The sequence below is a fragment of the Chaetura pelagica genome, unplaced genomic scaffold, assembly GCF_000747805.2.
Source record: "Chaetura pelagica isolate M959 unplaced genomic scaffold, ChaPel_1.0 scaffold591, whole genome shotgun sequence".
NCBI classification, from domain to species: domain Eukaryota; kingdom Metazoa; phylum Chordata; class Aves; order Apodiformes; family Apodidae; genus Chaetura; species Chaetura pelagica.
The window spans coordinates 384,046-401,415 of record NW_009951959.1 but is presented as its reverse complement, the minus strand read 5'-3'; the positions used below and the strand labels follow the sequence as shown (position 1 = coordinate 401,415).

Genomic DNA, 17,370 nt, shown 5'->3' with positions numbered 1-17,370 from the left:
CCTGCTGAGCTGCTGCCCAGGGTGCTGAGAGCAGCAAGAGTCAGCACAGCAGTGGATGACGTTAGCATAGACGGTGCTGTGATATTTATAGTTTGTTCTGCTCAGCTCCCACTCCAACCCGCTGATAAAAACAGGAGGAGACAGCTCATCAGTTGGGCTTTTAAAACTGACTAGCTCTGGTTGTGGGGAATTAAACACTTTCTGCAAAGCAACTTGACCTGATCCATGTGCCAACCTAATTCCAAGTAGAACTCAAGCAGGGTAAATAGGACATTATGGAAGATTCCCCTTCTTTCTTCTAGAAGAAATCCTCCCCTCTAGAAGTTGCACTCTCTCTCAGATAACCAGAGTAAATGAAGATGAAATCTGTCCATGGCATCTGGTGCAAATCTCATTTGCAGGTAAGAAAGATCTGATTCTTTCCTTACACATACATAAGCTCAGAGCTGTAAGTAAGCAGCAAGTGAGAGTCTGCAGTCCTGAATTAGTGACAGAACAGACATGGCATGTCACACATCTGTCATGGGCAGCACATCAGTCAGATACAGCTCTGCATGGTTTTTGCAGCAATCCATAGGACCTTGGGTTTCTGGCTCCCAGTTGCTCCCAGGACACCAGCAGCACAGCAAGAGAATCCCTTGCAAGTCACTCACATCATCCTTGCTCCGACGCAATTGGTTCAGCTCTGTTTTATTCCTACTCAGCTGGGTCTCCAAATCCAGCATCTTGGACTGGGCTGCCCTCTCTCGAGATGTTGCTCGTTCTCGAGTTTGTTCCACCTACAAGTAACAACAGAACAACAACTTTGTTAAAGGGTTGTCTGTGGAAGAATGATTTTTTTCCCTACCCCAACTGCCCACAAAAGCCCTCTCAAATTTAACTGGACACATTCTCATACCTAAGCAGCAGCTCAGTCTTAGAATCTTAGAATGGAGAAGGTTGGAAGGGACCTTAAAGACCATCAGGTTCCAACCTCCCTGCTATGAGCAGGGACACCTCCCACCAGACCAGGCTGCACAAAGCCCCATCCAACCAGCCCTTGAAAATTGTGTTTTGTGGAAATTCCCAACCACAAGCAATTACTTACTTGTCTTTTGGCATCCTCAATGGCCATCTCCAACTGCCTTGCCAAGGAGCTGCATTCACGGGTCTTCTCCTCTAACCGCAGCTGGCACTGGTGGATGGACTCCTCACGTTTTGCTATCACCTGCAGGAATTCTATGTTCTGGGCACTTGTGGTCTCTAGTTTTCTAGGTGAAGACAATAAGGGAAGGAAACCTATTCATTTTAAATGGAGTGTGTTTCAGTCTGCCTTTTTGTCAGGTCCTGACCTGTCTGGGAATAGATTCTATTCCTCCTTGAAAGGTGAAACCCCCTAGAAACACTCCTCCATTTCTCAAATGACAAAGATGGAAAGACATACAGAGTATTCACATACCTGCATTTTCTCAGACATTGTCACTACAAGGAATTTATAAACATGGGTAAAAACACTAATATTCTGTAACTTCAAAATTGTCAGGCTAGACTGGCCAGGAAGCTGGTTTATCTGCTGTGTATTAAGTCATCATCCTTTCTAACATCCATAAAAGGTGCTGCAAAAACCTATAACTCTCTCCAGTGGACAGCTACTGATTACAGATCCTTGTGGGATAAGCAAATGCACAGAGTTCTGGAAGCACATTGGGGACTGGAACAAGACTGAAGCTGTTTCAATCTCCTGAAAAAAACAATGGGAAGAGGATGGAAATGGAAGGTTAAGAGAGCAAAAGAGCCTAATATTTCTAACCTTTCTAGCTCCTCCACCTTCAAGGTGAGCTGCTTTTTCTCCTCCTGGGCAGACTGATACCTCTCTCTTGTCATCTCCATTTTGTCCCCCTGGAGCTCAATCTAAAAATTACAGTAAGTAATTACAGAGTATTCTCTACACACACGACCAATTACCTAAAAACGTGGGCAGCTCTCCCAAAAGCAACATACTCAATTAATAATTTCTGGAGAGTCCCAGAAAAGGTTCAGTGGACAGCAAAGCAAAGCACTAAATATCCATTTTGCTGGTGCTTCCAATTTAATGTATGGAAAAACATGAGAAATGAAAACCTGGGTCTATAAATGCCTGCATGCAGAGTGTAAGCACAGCCAAGCACACACATTACAAGCAGCCACACATACAAGAGCAGCCCACAAAGCCATCAGAGCCCAAAATACCAGGAAGGGTTATAATTCCAAGCCAGGGCAAAGCAGCCAGACTGCAAGATCAGTGCTTGCTGTGTCTTGAGGCATGGTTGTAGCAGTCATGCCTGTCTATAATTGTCCTGCCATAGCAACGCAGTCCTCCTGGGGACAAAAAACAAGGACTGGGAAAACAACTTGAAATCAGGGTGAGAAAACAAGGTTGGGACAGTACTGTCAGTAGAGAACCACAGGAGGGAAAGCTGACAGGATGATGGAAGCAACAGAAGCAAATGTTGGCATTAGCAAGTGTTGTCACTGCTGCTATTCAAGTCCCAAGAGGGTTCTGCACCAAGAGATGAGAAATGTTGCCAAGAGAAAGGAACACTACAGCTAAGCCACTAACTTCTTGCACAGAGACATGGCACACACCTTTATTTTGCAGTGCACGTTTAATCTTTTCAAAAAGAGGTGAGAACAGAGACGAAGTTTGAACCTTCCTGTGATTAGAAATTCAGCTTGGTCCCAGACTTGTGGAGTGCAGTGCTCCAGGTAGTTTCTGCCAGTCCCTTACCCGCTGACGAAGATCTCCAATCATGACAGACAGGTCCACGTTGTTCTTCTCGTAATTCTGAAGCCTCTCCTGACATTCTGCCAGCCTTGTCTCTGTGAACTTTAGAATCTCAGGAAGCTTTTCCAGCTCAGCAAGCTTGCTCTGGAACTGCCTACGTGCCTATGGTCAAAGAAGAGAACATGAGGAACTTTCAAATGTTCATACTGTAAAGAGCAAAAATCTTCTAAACCTCCATTAAGCTTTGCTACTCTGCAACCATGATGACACTGTGTGATGTGTGGACACTGTTGGAGTCCAAAGCCAAGTTTCAAAGCTAAAGTTCAAAGCTTGCTCTTAGGATTTGGCATTCCCTGTGGAGTGAGAATGAGTCAGTATTCTGGATCTTGGGCTTCAATTGTATTAGAAGCTTGCTCTTTTCTGAGGACAGCTGCTCCACATCAGAAAAATGGTGTAGCCTGCACACTTCACTGTTCTAAACCACTATTTCTGCAGCAAAGGACACACTAAGCAATTTCAAGACCTCTGAAGAACACCACGTAGTCAAAAAGAAGCTGCCAAGTGTTTGATAAATTTTGCAGAATGAACAAATCCTGAGAAAAACTAATGGAAAAGGCAAACTCAGATAAGCCTTTCATTTCCTACTCACAGCCATTTTTCTCTGCATTTAGACCATTAATCACCATGAGCATCTACAACACATCAGTCTTTTGAGGAATAGTTACCAGTTCCATCTCCTTTTCCATTTCATCCTTTAATATCTTTTTCTCTTTATCACACTTCTCCAGTTTTGCTGCCATATCATCTGCTTCCGTTCGGATCTTCAACACCTGGAAGAACAAAATAACCACACACTTTGCTATATACAGTTTTCAACGAATCTGCAATGGGGTTAAAAAGTAACTAAAAGTTACTAAAGTAACTAAAACTACACAAGGATCAACAAGTAGTTTCTTACCACAATAACCACCACTCTACAACTGTATTTGGAAGTTCACTTTCTGCTTCTGCTACCTGGATCGTTGGGGCTTTCCATCAAATGTTCTCCCTTCTTGCTTTATCTTCCTACTACCACAATATCCAAAATCTACCCCCCCCAAAAGCAGCCAAGGAACAGTACTGGCCACACTAACAGGCAGAAGAAAGCACCTCACTCTTTTACTTTTTGAAAAGGAGCAGGGGAAAATGAAATAATTAAAACCAGTCTTTTGTTTTGCATTAATCAAGATCTCTGGTGTGGAGGTCAGCTCTTCCTAAAGACCAAATTGTCACCACAATGAGGAAGGCAAGTCTTCCACACCTTGGCATCCAGCACGTGCAGTAAGAATGATGCCATTTGAGATAAAGTCAAGCTAATAGAGACAGAAAAACCCAAACCATATGAAACTGAACAGCCTCCAAGAACAAAAGGTTAAGGCATTACAGAATAAGCCAAAAGAGTTATAGAAGAAAATGTGTTTGTGCAAGGGCTGAAGGTTTTGATAAGATTCCTACCTGGGACTTGTAGTTTTCAATCAACCCTTCATAGTTCCTGACAGAGTTCCTGAGCTGCTGCACTTCCACCTGTGCTTGGTTCAGCCTTTCCTCCATTGAGACCACACCAGCCTGAAAAAGAAAACATCTTCCCTGAAGTGCTTGGAAGTAACCACCATGCCAGCTCTCTGACCTTGCCTAGACTAAAAAAACATACTTCTGTCAGTGTAAGTTGTCAAACCTTACCAGACTTCAGTGGATTGCCCAATTTATACCAGCAGAGCACAGAGGTTTGAGATGTGTGGCCTTTCCACTTGCCTAAATGGGCTGTGCTACCTAGATTAGGACAACTCCGTATCTGGATCATTGCCTAGCTTTTCAAGAAGAAAGCAATGCAGGTCACCTACAAGATCACCAATGATATGAGAGACTACAGAAGAAATATGCCAGGCTTTTTTTTTTTTTCCTTTTCATTCTGGAGATTGCCATTCTCTCTGCATGAGCTACAGTTGTTTGTTCTTGGCCAGCAGTACGAAGATGTAAGGACAAGATTTAAGATCCCAGCAGCTGGAATAAACAGCACTTAGACTGAAGACACTCCTAGCCAAAACATGGAAGAAAGCAGTCCTCCTATAGTGCTCACATCCTTTGTCTCTTCTGAGTATACTTGCCATGTCATACTCAGATTAATTTGAAACTAACTGGAAGCAATGGGTGGAATTCAACTCTGTCCTCAGAGGCCAAACTTGTTCAAATTTCTCCTTTCTTCCCCCCAGACATTTCAGCTTCAAACCCCTAGAACCACTGACCTTGAGCTTTTCATTCTCCATCTTTAAGGCAGCAGCCTCTGCGTTGTGTCGGTGCAATTCACCCACCAGAGCCTCTCTGTCCTCCCGCATCTTGGCCTCCAGGGCTGTCTGCTGTTCCAGCAGCTCTGCAACACGGCTGCCATACAGAAAGGAAGTTAATCCTTAAGTGACAAGAAAGAACAAGACTCAAAACTCCTACCCATTGAAAAATCAGCTTCAGAAACATGGGTTTTCCCCATCTTTTAATCCTCCTCCTCCAGACATGTATGCACACCTACTTGTTACACTGTTCTACTACCTTCATCTCCTTAGCCTACTGGAAATAAACTCCAGTTCTTCCCCTGGAGTTCAGATGTGTTGCCTCCAAGATACACATGGTAAAGAGGTACTTCTCATCTTGTACCTATCTACTTTTTCCTGCAGCAACAACTGTATTGCAATGACACCAACACGTTTCTTTAGCTTCAAAACAAGATTGGCACAAACTATACAGCCTACCTCTTCTAGTCCCTTCCATTCAAACATCTCAAGCAGATCTCAAAAGAAAGATAACCTTAATTCCTACAAAATATTACAAAATGGCAAAGGAACAAATTTTTAATGGTCAGTAAATCCTTAAACACTTTCCTCTGCTATGTCAAGTCAGCAGTAGAAGCCACATCTCTCTCTCTTCATCTCTCTGAACTCTGCTCTAGCCCTTACATAGTGCTGGTTGTGCTTGGTTATTTACAGGCAATGCAATTAAACTATTGAATTTATCAAAATGATGTAATTAAAATATTCGTTTCAACAAAATTATTCAATGAAATTATCCTTGAACTTAGAACTCATCAGCCCTTGTGCTTTTTCCTCCACTGATTGTATTTTTACCTGTTCAGGGTAACGATCTCCCGCTCAAGGTCATTCTTGTCCTTGACTACTTTGTTGTAGCGGCTCCTCCAGGACTCCAGAGTAGACAGAGCATCAGCAATGTAGCTGTCCTGTCAAACCAAAGAAATACAGGAGAAAGAGAGTGACAAACTGGACTTGGGATATGCAGACAGAATGTAAATACTGACATGGGTAAGCATGGTATGTGCAGAGACCTCACTAAGACTTTTAAAATCTGGAGGACAAGGATTTTTATTCTCCCTGATCCTTCAGAGATATGTTTTCCAGCACTACTGTCACCCAACAGACATGACAGCAGTGAAAAAAGAAGCCTCTCTGAAGGCAGGATGAACTAGCAGAAATACAAAGCATGGCTAAGATTCTACTAGTAGCTCTGGTCCCTGCAATTCTAAAAACAAGAAAGAAAAGAATCAAGTGCCATAAAATCCATGTTACCTTCTGACTTGTTTTAGCTCTACCTTTTTGATTTTTTATTTATATCCTTCAGTCATTTTTCATCAGGAAATTCCAGTTTACCTCTAAGTCTTTGTACTTCTCTGCTGTGACCAGTTTCTCGATGAACAACTAATTCAATCCAGCCAAAACCACAAGGCTTGATTTCATTGGCTTTTGTCAACCCTCAGGTAGTTCTACAGGTGAAAAATCAGACCTGATAGTTTATAGTATGATCTAAGTTACTGCATGTCCTGAGTTAAGGACATGCAGCGAATACAGTGACAGCTGAAAGAACTAGATTTGTTCTAAACTTAGCACAAATGGGCCAAGGCAGCAAGACCAAAATAAACCTCATTAGTTGAAAGCAGAGAGTCTCACCAGGGCTGCTACCAGAAGTCAACGACTTAGATGCATGATGTGAAATGAGGTCTCTCTGCCTGTATGATCAGGTACCTTTTCTGCCAGCTGGACTTTCAGTCCCTCCGCATACTCTTCACTCCGCTCTGCCCGATCTTTCTGGGCACGGATGGTTTTCCTCAGGGAATCTTTATCCCAGTCTGCCTTCTGCTTTAGTTCTTTCAGTTGTTCCAGGGCCTGTTCCATCTCTGTCTTATGCTGAGCTTCGCTGTGCTCCAGATTCTGCAGAGGGGGTAGAAAACACAACACATGGAGTAACATCCTTACACCTGCATACCCAAAGCAGCAACTAATTTCCTAGAAACAGTGGAGGGAGTTGGGCATAAACCCCCAAACACCAGCCTGAAGGTACTTATGTTTCACCCACACAATGATAAGTCTTCCTTTTCTTCCAAAAGTCTTATTTTCTGCTTTCATAAGCTGCTGTCTAGTACACTGATTTTCTCTCCTGACCAAGACCTACTTGGGAACATCCTCTTTATTAATTGAAATGCTCACATGTCATAATGTTGCTTTATGCAGCCATGTAGCTTAACAGAATTAAAGCTCTTCTAAACCATTAACATAACAAATGTTCACATCAACAGTATGCTAAATGTAAGACTTTGAACAAGATAAACCAGAACCTTCTCTTCCTCATTCATACTGTAGAAAGCATGTATGTAGAAACATGCATGACTTTGATCAAACACAGGAACTCATGGCACAGCAATTTTGCCAGAAAGCAAGTTAAGTAGTTTACAATCTGCTAAATCAAAGCCACCTTTTCAATAACTATGTGCACCGCATTTGAAACGTGTGATGTGTGTTAGCGGCATAAACATCACCAGCCAGGCTGGAAAGCAAGTTAAGTAGTTTACAATCTGCTAAACCAAAGCCACCTTTTCAATAACTATGTGCACTGCATTTGAAACGTGTGGTGTGTGGCATAAACATCACCAGCCAATATTTCAGGCTGCCAGACACAGAAGAACAGTTGGTGAGTGCTACTTCCCTTGTCAGTCAGAAGAAAAGACAACCCCCAGAGACCCCTGAAAACGTACTCGTATCTGTGTACTCAGACGGTTGTTCTCTGCTTCTTTGTGTCGCAGCTGCGCTTGTAAACGGCCTCTCACGGCCTCCATGGACTTGGAGAGTTCAGATGCTGCCTTTGCCTGGCGCTAAATAGAAGCAAACATGACATGCACCTTGTTTCCTGAGCAAGCTAAAAGAAGGAATATTTCCTGAAATACAGCAATGTCCCATTTCTTCACTGAATGATCTCCAGCCACCTCCCTCAGATGGACCTTCGCAGCTTCAGTGCTCAGGCAACAAATACAGCAATGTCCCATTTCTTCACTGAATAATCTCCAGCCACCTCCCTCCTTCACAGCTCCAGTGCTCAGGCAATGAGTAGGTAGCCATTTATTTTACATCAGATGTTAATTGTTGGCCTGATTTGTTCTAGGGCAAAACATCCTTCCTATCTGATCTCTTCAACTACATTCCTTTTTTTTTTTACTTCCTACACAGAGGAACAGCCTGAAATTTGGCTGCAGGAACTAAAAGGACTTCAAACAGAAAAACGACTTCCAGACACAGAGAAGAGGACTTATTCATCTTTGTAATTAATGTTTCATTAGCAGAAAATTGAATCCACAACACTGTGGGAACAGGTAGCTGTGTCTGTCTAATTTTATAAGCAAGTCAGTCATCTGATCCCTCAAAAAGTAATTGTTGTTCAAATAAAAAAACCCATATTCTGGACTGAGGTTCTACAGACTGGAAGGTGGAGCAGGGAGAGAAAATCAGAAGAAGGAAATTACCTTTTCTTCCGCTATCTGAATGGTGAGATTGTCCACCTCTTCCTCTCTCGACCGAAGCTTCAGCTGAAGTTGCTGGCAAAACAAACACCACTCACATGTTAAGTAACACCCACATTTATGGTGGCAGATGGGGGGAAAGTGGTGTAACTGCCCCCTCCTGAGACCCTCTAATCCAGAGCACTCTCTCTGGTGTCCACAGCAACAGCATCTTCAGCTCTGCAAAACCAGGCTGTGTTCTCCTCAAGCAGCGAGCAAAAAGGGATTCACACACATTTGTAACAGGGCATAGAATACCCAGACCTGACAGGACTATATACTCCACAGACAAGAAAGAGCATTACCTATATCCCAGAAAGCTCTAGAACCTCCCCAAATATAAGTCCTCTTTTCTTATTTTACAGATAAGAAAATGAACAAAACTGGCACCAGGTCACTCGTCCATGCAGTGACAGAAGCAGATACAGAAAACTTATCCTCTTTGTGCTTTTCTATCTCTAAGCACAACTTGATAAACATACAGAAATAACAAGATAATTTCCAAATTGAAGTCTTCTATGGTGACCGTTAGGGATATTTTGGCACTAGATATTTTTTCTCTTCCACCCTCAGTTTTCTTTTTAAAGAAATATTTAGTACAATTCTTGCTTTGCACATTCAGAACTTTAAGAAAATGTAAGCAGAATAATTTGTGCTTAAACATACTAAGAACATGCTTAACTTCTCCTTTATAGCTGAATAGTGTAAATCCTAATGATGCTCTTATGTAGAGGTTTATGTTGTTCTATCCCAATTCTAAGCCCTCCTATTTCAAAGGCTATGAAGATCTATCCATTTTGAAATGCAGGTTGTTCATCAGAGGAGCAATGTAGTGGCTCTAATTACCACAAATGCCAAAATACTTTATATTGGTCTAAAAGGCATTACTGCAATACTTGATGGCTGAATACAAGACAGAGCTTGTCATTTTAGATCTCTCTGCCTTATCAAGAAAAAAAAAAAAAAAAGGAAAAAAACCACACACAAAACTGTGGTTTGCTTACCACTTTCTCTGCATCTGCATCAGCCAGCCTTTTCAGTTTTGCAGCAGGACTCCTTGCTGCTCCAGCTTCTTCTGAGCATTCTTCTACAAAAGAAATAGGCAAAAATACTTGTTAACTACAAAGTCAGTTTTATACGGATTCTTCAAATGGAACTGGGCAAATCAACCATGTCCTCCCAGCTGCAGCAGCAATTCTCAGAAGACATCCAGAAGCATCAAATTTGCTAAGTATTTCACATATTATTGCCCACCTCTGAAAGTTTTTCCACTTCTCAGTCAAAGATTATAATAAAAAGTGTGATGGCAATTTAAGACCTTTCTGAAGTCTCCTGCTGTTCATGGAAAGTCATGTGGAATAACTCAGTCCTTTTATCCAGCCTCAGTGGTGGCTGAAAGAACTCTTACCATCAGTCTGCTTTTGCTCAAGTGGAGTATCAACTACAGGAGGAACAGCCATTTCTTTTCTGTATTGCTCTTAGAAGCAGTACAGGTTTGCTCTGTACAAGCAGTACAGAAGTTTACAGCTTTTTTACAGTTTCTTTACAGGTCCTACAGGCTACAAAAATAAAGTTCTGAACATCCTTAGGCTCCCATTAGCTGAGGCCATATCAGGTCCAATGCAACAGCAGCAGTAACATTTCAAACTAGCCTGATCAGCAGGCACAGCTGTACCCAGATGTCAGCAAAACACAGCAGTGCCTGTACCTTTTAATACAGAAATTTAGATGCTTTAGCAACTTCACAGCAGAAAAGTCAGTCTTACTCTATGAGGTAGGTAGGGAATAAAAAAACCAAAACAACAAACATATCTATCCTTTATGACACAACAGCAGAACTGGGAAATAGAATAAGAAGCTCTCAAACTCCAATTCCTTTTCAGTCCACAGGACAACAGAGCCTCCTGCAATCATCCAAGTTCCAGCACACAGCCCTGCCCACCTCCCGGTTGTGTTGCTCTCTGAGAAGTTCTCGTAGCGTCCGGTTGGTTTCTTCAAAGGTGCTCAGCTTCTGGAGCAGGAGCTCTTTTTGTCTTGTCAATGCACTAATGTCTGAGCTGCTCATGTGCTTCTCCTAGAGGAAAAACAAAAAGAAAAATCAAGAAATTAATTGTTCACATGAAATTAACATATGAAGGTGATACAAGCATGATACAAGCTGATACAAACACCCTTCCACTTTCCCTTACATTTTTCTGCATCAGCAACTGTAACAATTCATTTTTAAGACAGACATAACAGGACAAGGTAGCAAAGGCAAGAACAAAACCAGGACAACACCTACTGTGTTAAGTCTCTCAATTGTATGTTTCAGGACATAGATCTGCCTGGCTGCTGCTGCTCCATCTCTTTCTGCCTCATTCAACTTGGACATCAAACACTCCTTCTCATGCTGCAAGCACTTTTTTTCTAGCCTGTAATGAAAATTCAGCCATCAGAGAAACAAGAGACTTTGACAGCTGTACCAGCCACTATCCAAATACAGATGATTGGAGAGAACTCATAAAACCCCTCAAATCAGAGGATAAAAGCTCTACACAAAGATTTACTCTCCTTCAGTGCAGAAGCTGTTCTGGTAGAACCCAGTAAATAGACACCAGGAGTTTGCTAGGACCACAGCTATAAAACATAAATGTAGAGGGGACAAACCAGGCTTAGAGCAAAGCCTGCACAAACTGCAAACCCAAACCACAATGCTGTGCTTCTCCTGGGCAGATAAGCCACAGCAGAAATAAGATTCCAAATGACTGAACATGAAACAAGAAAGCACACCAAGATACACAGCTCAAAGCTTTTAGCCAGAGCTTGTAGTGTCAGCAGTGTTCACAGAGATTTCTGAAAAGGGAATACACAGTATTAAGTTCCAAGTGATCTTTCAAGTTCCCCTTCTAAAGGGTGACAAAAAATTCCAAGAACATAAGTTCTTCAGCAGTACTGCAACCCAGGGTACGAACTACAGCCTCAAATAACGTCAGCAGTAAAGGAAGCAGGTGCTCTGTAAATGCCACAACTTGCAGCAACAGTGAAGAACTGCAGCCTTCTTACACAGTCAGATCTTTTTCCTCCTTTATGCGCTCCAGGTTGCGCCTCAGCAGCGTGTTCTCGTGTTCTGTTTCCACCAGCTCTTGTGTGACTTCATTCAGTTCGTCTTTCTGCTCCTCAAGGAGACGCTTCGCCATGCGCTGCTGCTCCTCCTTTTTCTGCAGCTTGGCCTGATGGAGAGATTTAAGAGATTTAAACAGAACTTAAGACAAAACGGGTGTTTTTACAGTGATGGCTCTAGGAGCAGTTCACATACTGGAGATGTCTCCCATTGCCCCACTATCACTTTGCAAGATCCAGGGAACCAGGGGACTCTAAATAATCTTTGGCATTTTGTTTCCATTCTCCCAGTCAGGATTAACTAGGAGGTTCTGTGGCAGCTCAGTGTCACTGCTGGAAGTGTGACTGGAGCTGTGAGCAGACCACTCCAGAGCTGAATGGGGCTCAGAAGCTGCCTCCTGCTCCTCACAAAAGACACATGGATTTCATCTGGCAGTTCAGAGCTCGACAAGAGTGGAAGATGTGAAAGAAGAGAGAACACAGAGGTAGGCTGAACTACTGAACCAAATTGTTTCTGAAGAAGACAGATTATTTGAGAGCTGAAGCACAGCAAGACCTTATTAAACGAACAATGTTTTTAAAGGTTTCATAGTAGGGCTTAAGATCTCACTAGGATAGTTCAGCTCTTCTAAACAACTCAGACGTTTATTTTTTTAAGCAAGCTACCAACAGCCTGGGGAGCCTCCCAGCCTCCTCTTGCCAAACCACCAGCTACAAAGCCTAAGCCAGCAGGTCTTGACACTGCCTCTTCACCTCAGTCTTCAGCGATCCCACCACGTTCATCAGGGTATCTATCTTCTTCTCATATTCATTCATTTTGCTGCACACAGCATCTTCCTCATCTGTAGAGAGGTCACTCAGGCGCAGCATTTTGTCTGAGTCTGGAGGTGTGATTTCCAGGCGGTGAGTTGGCCCCTGGGAGAAAAAAAAGAAAGGGCATAATTCTTTTAGTTTTAAATTATAACTTAATTAACAGTATTCCAGTATAAACAGTATCCCAACCCCTAACTCTGCTTGCAATAGTGATGAGGTCACATCACTGCAATAAGGCCAGTAAGGAAAAACACATTTGTAAACATTTACCACCAGGGAAAGGTCAAGAACAGAAAAAGGCTAGAACACAAAAAGAAGAAAAGAATTAAAATTCAATTTGTCATCTAGAAAAAGCCAGGGATACAAAAGGCAAAGTTATCAACCCATGAGAGAGAAAAATGTTACACAACACTACACAAATGTTCTGTGCTTCAGAGGACACCAGAGGAAGACCAGCAGCCTGTCACTGTGCCTCCAGATCAGACCTTGAAGTGGACTAGTAAACTATAGTAAATAAATGTCTGTCTTCCAGAGGCAGAAAGGCATGATGTAGCCAGAGGCTGTTCATTAATTTCTAATTTTTCTCTATTAAAAAGTGAAAAAGATTCCTAGAAAACACTTCAAAAGAATGGTAGGCGACAGTAGCCTTCCTTCAAACCAGCCCAGCTCCCTCACTGTACAGCTAGTCTCTTCAACTTGAAATAAACCTGAAAGTTTGTGTTCAAGGGGAAAAATCAGCCATACCTCCCACTTGGAGGGGGAGTCCCGGACAGATGTTTTGCCTGGGGGTATCCAAGGGGCCTTGGTTTTCACCCGAGCTGTTCGGCTGATGTTTATAGTATCCCCTTTATTCTTCTGTTTGTGCTTCTGCTAAAGAAAGAGACAATAAAATAAATCACAGACTTTTAAAGAACCATTTACAATTTTCAGGGCTGCAAAACCAAATGAAATCTCTTTCATACAAAAATACCATATCGCGTTTCACATGATCCACAGACCAGCTGAGCCAGTAACCACCAGAGGAGGGCAACACCAGTGACAGGGAAAGGCCATTGCACGTTCAGCTGACAGCATGGCAAGATGTAGTAAGTTATTCTTGTTTATCATGTAACAACTCTGTTACGTCACTGGGATACCTGCTCTTGTGCTGTGATGACAGCCTTACCCAGGGTGGAAGATGAAGGCAGGGGGGGAAGGAAGTCTCCTCTGTATGGAGATACAAAAAAACCACCAAAGCACAGCAATACAACCCATTCATGTGAAGAAGGAACAAGCTGGGAGACCCCTTCTCTGTTCCAGATGAAGCTTACAGAAGAGCAGCTAGATCATTTGACAATAGCACCATCAGAGAAAAGGGAGCAGAGCAGTATGACTGGTTATGAAAATCCTCTGAAGTGTTTTCCCTGCTTTGCAGTCAACTAATAAAGATCCACATGTATTTGTATTGAGCTCCAAGTGCTCTAACTGAAGGAAAGTTAGTATTTTTGCCCAATTCTAACCTTAAAGAAAAATAAGGCATTCTATATAATCCCTACAAGCAATTAATTAACAGGAGTCAGTGATTTCACTATCAGGCCCAATCCTCATTATGACATTTGCCATTAGCAACAAACACAAAATTAACAGAGAACTTAGAACAGGATGTCTGCACATAAGGAAGAATGAGCTAGCAACTTCCTCCACCTTTTGAGAACAACTTTGGATAGACACCCCAACTACAAAAGAGGACACAAGATAAATAAAAACTCAGCTTCTGTATTGCCTTCTGCCTGTTGTGGATAAGGCCAGGAAGAGATCCTCTTTGTTGCACAGTTCACCTGACTGGGAAGGTGCTTTAATGCCAGAAGATGGTTTGAATCCAGGCTTTTTTTTTTTCTAAACACATTTACATTAATACAATCAAGATGGCATTTGAAATGTCTAGCTTTCACTTTTCTCCAAACCTTTCCTACAAAAAATATGGATGATGCCAAAGAAAAACCAGGACAAAAATTCAGGAAACAAAAGGAAAAAAAACCTTCCCCAAGCACGTGACACTGAAAGCACCACTCCTAAGAATCATCCACCTGAAAAGGAAAAGTAGTTACATTCTATATATTTTTTCTATATCATACTTAAATCATCTTAAACATAGAAAATGTGTTACTGAAAATTCACCACTGAATATTAATTCAAACCTTACCATTCTAACACAATAGTAAAAGAGACCTTGAAGATTCTGTGGTGCTTCCAGGACCACTCACCTTCCTCTCCTGTAGCCCTTACAAACACCCAGCTACCCACTCCTACCTGGCATTTTGCAGGTGTGGTTTTCTGACCCTTTTTAATATGGACATGGACAGGGGTGTTTTCATCCACATGGACGTGCAAAGGGGGAGATGAGGAACGGTTCTTCATGGCTCTTCTCCCACAAACGGGAAGGGGCAAGACAATGAAAGAAAACCTGTGGATAAGGAAACTGGAAATAACAACACTTCTCTCTGTACCAGACAGCAACAAGGGCCAGCCTTGGTTAGAGTTTGAGCTTTGTTGCAGTAGCATCTGCCAGTTTGAATTGCACACTATTTTGCTGTAAAGCTAGGATTAATACAAATTATTTCTCTGCCTCTGGTATTTTCTGCTTTTAACATGGATGTCAAAGATCAAATACAGTTGGATTGATAGCAGGTGTCTGGAAGAGTCATTGGAGCCCAAAGTCTTAGAGCAGGTCAGCAAATCAAGGGTGCCAGCAACAAACACATGAAGTTACATTTGACAGAGGGAGGGAGAAAAGCAGCATTAATTCAACAGTTTAAAAAAAAAAAATCAACAGGAAACCTTTGTACCTTTCCATCCTAGAACTCTGAACCTGGAAACTCTTATACATACACTTAACTCTTAGTGCCTTTATGAAATTAAACAGATTTTTAAAAGCTTTTGGATCAGAGCATTTATCTGATCTTCAGAAAAAAAAAAAAAAAAAAAAGAAGCACAAGATTAAGCAATATTTACCACAGCACAGAAAAGCTTAGAGACACAAAGTTAGAGTAGTCACATTTGAGTCTGATTTGGATCAGAGCATTTATCTGATCTTCAGAAAGAAAAAAAAAAAGCAAAACCTTAAGCAATATTTACTACAGCACAGAAAAGCTGAGAGACACGAAGTTAGAGTAGTCACATTTGAGTCTGACGCTTTGGTTGAGGTAGTGGTGTTAGGCAACTGCAAACCTTACAAATACCCACCAGCAGCACTAATCTGATTCTTGCAAAAAGGTTTGTGGGGTTTTTTTTGTCAGCTTAGGTGAAGTTACTTACAGTTATTCTAAAGCTTTTAGCTCTTCTTGACGGTCTGCTCTGTAGAGGGACTGAAGTTGTTCTGGTGATGGACACGGGACACCTGACATAGAAATAACAGAATTACCACTAATAGGAATTTTGCAGGCTGAAGAGATGCATCCAAACTAGTGCTCATGCTGAGGAAAACCCAGCACCACACAGACTCCTGTTGCAATGTGCTCAGCAGATGTGTGTGTACTGGTTGGCTCACCAGCAGCACACTCAGAACTGGGCGTCAGCTCCAGCCTGAGCAGATTCTTGCCTGGTGGCACCTGAGGGGCTTAAAGAGGCAAGAGCAAGGAAGGAGAGATCCCCAAAAGACTAATGTCTACTGGGGAGGGATGAAGTGGGGGTACATCAAGCTTAGGGAGCTTACCTTATGGTAACACTCCTGCAGTTTGCTATGTAAGAACAAGTGTTACAAGTAAAGTGTTCCTTGTAATCAACTGCAGGAAGATTTAGTACCATTATTCTGCAAAACTAGAATTTAGATTCCTATTTAGAGCTCACTGATTAATTAGTCAGCTTGCCAAGGTTCATGTAATAGCCTACTCTAAATAAAACTAACAATGCTGCATCTGTTTTTAAAGTGTTAAAGACAAAACACAGTTATATTTCATGTCAGATTTATGAAAATTACACAGGCCAAGACAGTTGTACTTCCCTTAACTGGGAAGAGGAAGCAAGACTCTTCTGAAGGAACAGGATTCTGCAGCCTCTAGCTATGAACAACTCCAAACACCTCTGGGCATTTTAATCCTCATCTTCCCAAGGGTTAAACTCTCCTCAGGACTAAAAGTGTGCATGGGCTACAGAGCCGAGAGAGAACCTGCACTGAGCTTTTGAATCACCACAAGTGAAACTCAAGTGCTGTCACGCAGTCCTGCCTAGCAACAAGTTTAGGTCATGAGTTTAAGTAACTTCTGCCACATCTAGAGGCTTTTCAAAGAACCTGCGGGTACCTCTGGCGGGCAGGGACCTTAGTCTGGTGTCAGTCCGCTCAAAACAGGGTCGGCTCAGAGGTCAGGGCAGGGTTTTTACACCCAGCTGGGGCTGGAAACCCCCTCAGGGTGGGACCATCCCGTCCGCAGCTCATCCCGATGCCTGCCTCGGCACCGGAAGCGTTTTGCGTTGTACATTTAAAGTCGCCTGGATAGTTCCCGCTTTTCCCTGCGGCGGGAAAGAGCACCCCGAGGCAGGAGGCACTCCTCACTGCTGACACGGCGGGGAATCACAGAACCGTTCCGGTTGGAAAAGAGCACGGAGTCACCGAGTCGCGAGCACCACCTCCCTTTTAAACACCCCCAGGGATGGTGCCTCCATCACCTCCCCGGGCAGCCTGTTGCGGTGCCCTGGAACCCTGTGCGGGGAGGAAGTTTCTTCTAACACCCCACCTAAACCTCCCCCTTGAGCCTATTTCCTCTCGCCCTCAAGGCAGGCAGCGAAGGAAGCACCGCCCAGGGGCTCGGATACACCGGAGACCACACGGTGGGCGGGCCCCCCCTCATCTCACAGGGCCCACCCAGTCCCC

General features: G+C 42.8%; 1 protein-coding gene across 1 annotated transcript in view; it reads right to left on the bottom strand.

The window, feature by feature from the left end:
* Positions 1–14,921, bottom strand: part of ODF2 (outer dense fiber of sperm tails 2) — a 15,472-nt gene extending 551 nt beyond the window's left edge. The window contains 19 exon segments of the mRNA XM_010000602.1: positions 654–779; positions 1,088–1,250; positions 1,790–1,890; positions 2,747–2,905; positions 3,469–3,573; positions 4,238–4,348; positions 5,026–5,161; positions 5,896–6,005; positions 6,805–6,990; positions 7,812–7,928; positions 8,574–8,645; positions 9,614–9,655; positions 9,658–9,693; positions 10,552–10,683; positions 10,894–11,023; positions 11,655–11,821; positions 12,465–12,626; positions 13,269–13,394; positions 14,814–14,921. Of these exon segments, the coding sequence (XP_009998904.1) occupies positions 654–779; positions 1,088–1,250; positions 1,790–1,890; positions 2,747–2,905; positions 3,469–3,573; positions 4,238–4,348; positions 5,026–5,161; positions 5,896–6,005; positions 6,805–6,990; positions 7,812–7,928; positions 8,574–8,645; positions 9,614–9,655; positions 9,658–9,693; positions 10,552–10,683; positions 10,894–11,023; positions 11,655–11,821; positions 12,465–12,626; positions 13,269–13,394; positions 14,814–14,921 (2,289 nt within the window).
* Between the last annotated feature and the right edge of the window lie 2,449 nt (positions 14,922–17,370).